Here is a 3,047-nt window from a genome sequence, read left to right as displayed (position 1 = left end):
TTATTTAACGATATTCAAATATTAACTTCACATAAAAATAATTACTTTTCACTCTAAAAAAAGTATCCTTATTATTTATTGAAAATTGAAAAGAAAGTTATTGATGATTATAAATAGAGAAAATCTTGTTTGTGTGAAGATTTTTTTCCCCCTAGTAGGTCTAGTATATATATAATCTTAGAGGATAAAATTGGGACATTGGAGGCTGAAATAAATTCCCACTTTGTTGTATCACTATTCTAGTGGTTTGTTAGTTACATCCTCTTCATTATTCTTCATATCAAAACCAAGAAACCCTCTTCAACCACGAGCATGGAGTCTCCAACATATTGGACAGAAGAGAAGCACATGCAATTCCTCAACACCATAGAAGCCTCCTTTGTCCGCACCATGCTCCAAAACAGCATAAACCGCCGCCGCTTCCTCCGCCTCGATCGCCACCTCCCGGACGCCTTCGATTCCACCCTCAACCACCGCCACCGCAACCGCAATTGTGCCACAAAACAGAATGCACCCTCAGGTACGTGATCCTAACCATCCAGGCTTCCACCGTTACACCAAATTAAAGTGTGGGTGAGTTGATAAGACAGCGTTTGGGTGGATGCATATTGTGGCATTTTTTCCGATTAATGCCTTTTGACTTGTGTGCTAGAAGCTGGTTTTTGACTTTGTGTGGCACCTGAACCAAACAGCATGTAACTAAGGGGACCCTGAAGAAAAATACATGTGGAATATGCCTTAGATATTTATTATCCGCATCAATCTTTTAGCTTTTTTTTCTCTTTCTCTTTCTTCTTCTTTCTTTTTTTTTTTACTAAAGATATGAGGTTCGAACCCACAATTTCTTAATTGAGTATGAAAAAATTAGACCATTTGAAATTATGCTATTTTTTTCTCTCCACCTTTAATTATTATTCACTTCAAAAGTTTATAAACAAGAATATATGATAAATGACGGTATAAATTTATTAAAAATTATGTATTTGTGTATAAATATATATATAATTTAGTTTATATTTAACATATATTTTATATTGATAACTGAAATATGTATTTTATATTTTAATATATATTTTATTTTAATAATTAATTTTAATGGTTAATTATATCTTAAATATATATTTAGTGTGTGTCCATTTACTTAATTTGTGATAACGACTTGCCTGTTCTTTAAAATACATTTAGTGATCTTTGATATTTGTTTTGTTATAACATCATAGGAAATTAAGAAGTGAATAATGAAGTAGCTATACATACACTCGCTGAGTTGTTGATACTTGCTCATCATTTATTTATTGGATTCGTGTGGTGGAATATATTTTNNNNGAGAGAGAAAGAATAATTAAAATAATTATTATTGTTGACGTTAGATCAAATTAATTGATAAAAAATTTGTATGTATAATATTATTCTAAAAAAATATTAACTTCCTAATATTTTGTCTTTCTAACCTGATTTTAGTTGAGTACCATTTTCCTTTTGAAACATTTAGGATATGAGCTTGAGCTTGCAAAGATTCTCTTTCATTTATATGTATATTTTTAGATTTTGTTACAATGACTTTTATAAACAATGTGAATAATGAATTTTTAAATTGATCCAACAAAATAAAAAATAATTTTATTAGGAAAACAAGAAGGGTATAGCCAACAAATATTTTTAAATTATATTCTATACTAACTATACTAATTAATAACATTAATTGTCATTAATTAGTGATTATTTAAATTTTTTTTTTAAAAGATACAAAATTAATGATTATTAATTGCCTCTTCTTACTCTAATTCATCTTTTACCATTTATTACGCAAACACTATTTCTTCTTTACAAAAAAATTTTCGAAATTCCAAAAAATAAAAAGCACTAAAACATAAGATAAAGAATTATTCAAATCCCAAGAAAAAAAACATACAAAACATAAGAAAAAGAATCATCCAAAACTAATAAAAAGAATCATCCGAAATGTAGAAAAAAGAAACATAAAAAATAGTTAAAAAAATCATTCAAAATTAAATAGGAGGAAGAGAAGAAGAGTCGCAGGGTAGCCAGTGACGACGTCTTGGACTGCGTTACGTGGACAGTGAGGATACTCGCAGTGGCGTGTTGCGATGAGTGAAGGAGTCGCCACGGATCAGAGTAGTTGATCGCGCGTTGCAATGGGGACCTGGTGGTAACTGCGTCGCGATGGATAGAGAGTTGTGGGGTGCAAGTGGCGAGCGATGGGGAGTCGCGAGCGGCAAGGGTGCGTCAGGCAAGCGATTGGGAGTCGCAATGGGACACGAGGAGGGTGAAGTAGAAACGCGATGGTAGCTGTCTTTCATGCGCGAACGGCAGATGAGGTGGCGGAAAAGGATGCAAGGACGACCGGTGATAGCGCACGAGGACGGTGCTGTGGCGACGCTAGCGGCGCGAGGACGAAAGATTTGTGATTTTGTATGGTGAATGGTGAGTGGAAGTGAAAATAAATTAGGGTAAGTTTTGATTCAAAAATGCCATTAACGTCAATTAATCAAATTTTAAATTTAAAAAAATAATTTAAAATTAATTATTATTAATTGAGTTGTTCAATTCTTAGCTGGTGGACACTTGGCTCCTTATACTATTTGCACATAAACCTTAATTGACATTGAGATAATTATCTACACATCTAGTGAATTGAACATCCAGTCATTATTAATTATACATGAGTAAATCAAATCAAAAGAAATAATTATTCAATTAAAAATAATAAATATAATTATCTGTATACCTATTAAATTGAATATCCGACATTCATATTATTTAGCTATACTTTTTCATATTTTTTTCATCAAAAGATCTTATGTGCTTTTATCATAAAAGTAGTTGTTTTATTTGATCTCTATATTTTATTTTTTTATATACGACGGATAATTCAGTGGGTCTAGCCATCATCAGAAGAACAAAGAGATCATCGTTGTCGTTCAATTCATTAGAGGATCAGGTTTGTTTTGCTTATTTAAAATGAATATTATATATATAAAAAACTAATGATCAAATTAATCATGTACAAAAATACTATTTTAATA

The 3,047-nt window shown here is 31.3% G+C and overlaps 1 protein-coding gene across 1 annotated transcript in view; it reads left to right on the top strand.

The window, feature by feature from the left end:
* LOC107642216 overlaps window positions 142–3,047 on the top strand; it is a 3,637-nt gene continuing 731 nt past the window's right edge. Inside the window, exons 1-2 of the mRNA XM_016345513.2 lie at window positions 142–520; window positions 2,898–2,962. Coding sequence (XP_016200999.1) covers window positions 313–520; window positions 2,898–2,962 — 273 coding nt within the window. The 5' untranslated portion in view covers window positions 142–312. The remainder of the gene's footprint in view (window positions 521–2,897; window positions 2,963–3,047) is intronic.

This window comes from Arachis ipaensis, chromosome B05 (genome assembly GCF_000816755.2).
Source record: "Arachis ipaensis cultivar K30076 chromosome B05, Araip1.1, whole genome shotgun sequence".
Classification (NCBI taxonomy): Eukaryota; Viridiplantae; Streptophyta; class Magnoliopsida; order Fabales; family Fabaceae; genus Arachis; species Arachis ipaensis.
This window is presented reverse-complemented; position numbering and strand designations above follow the sequence as displayed.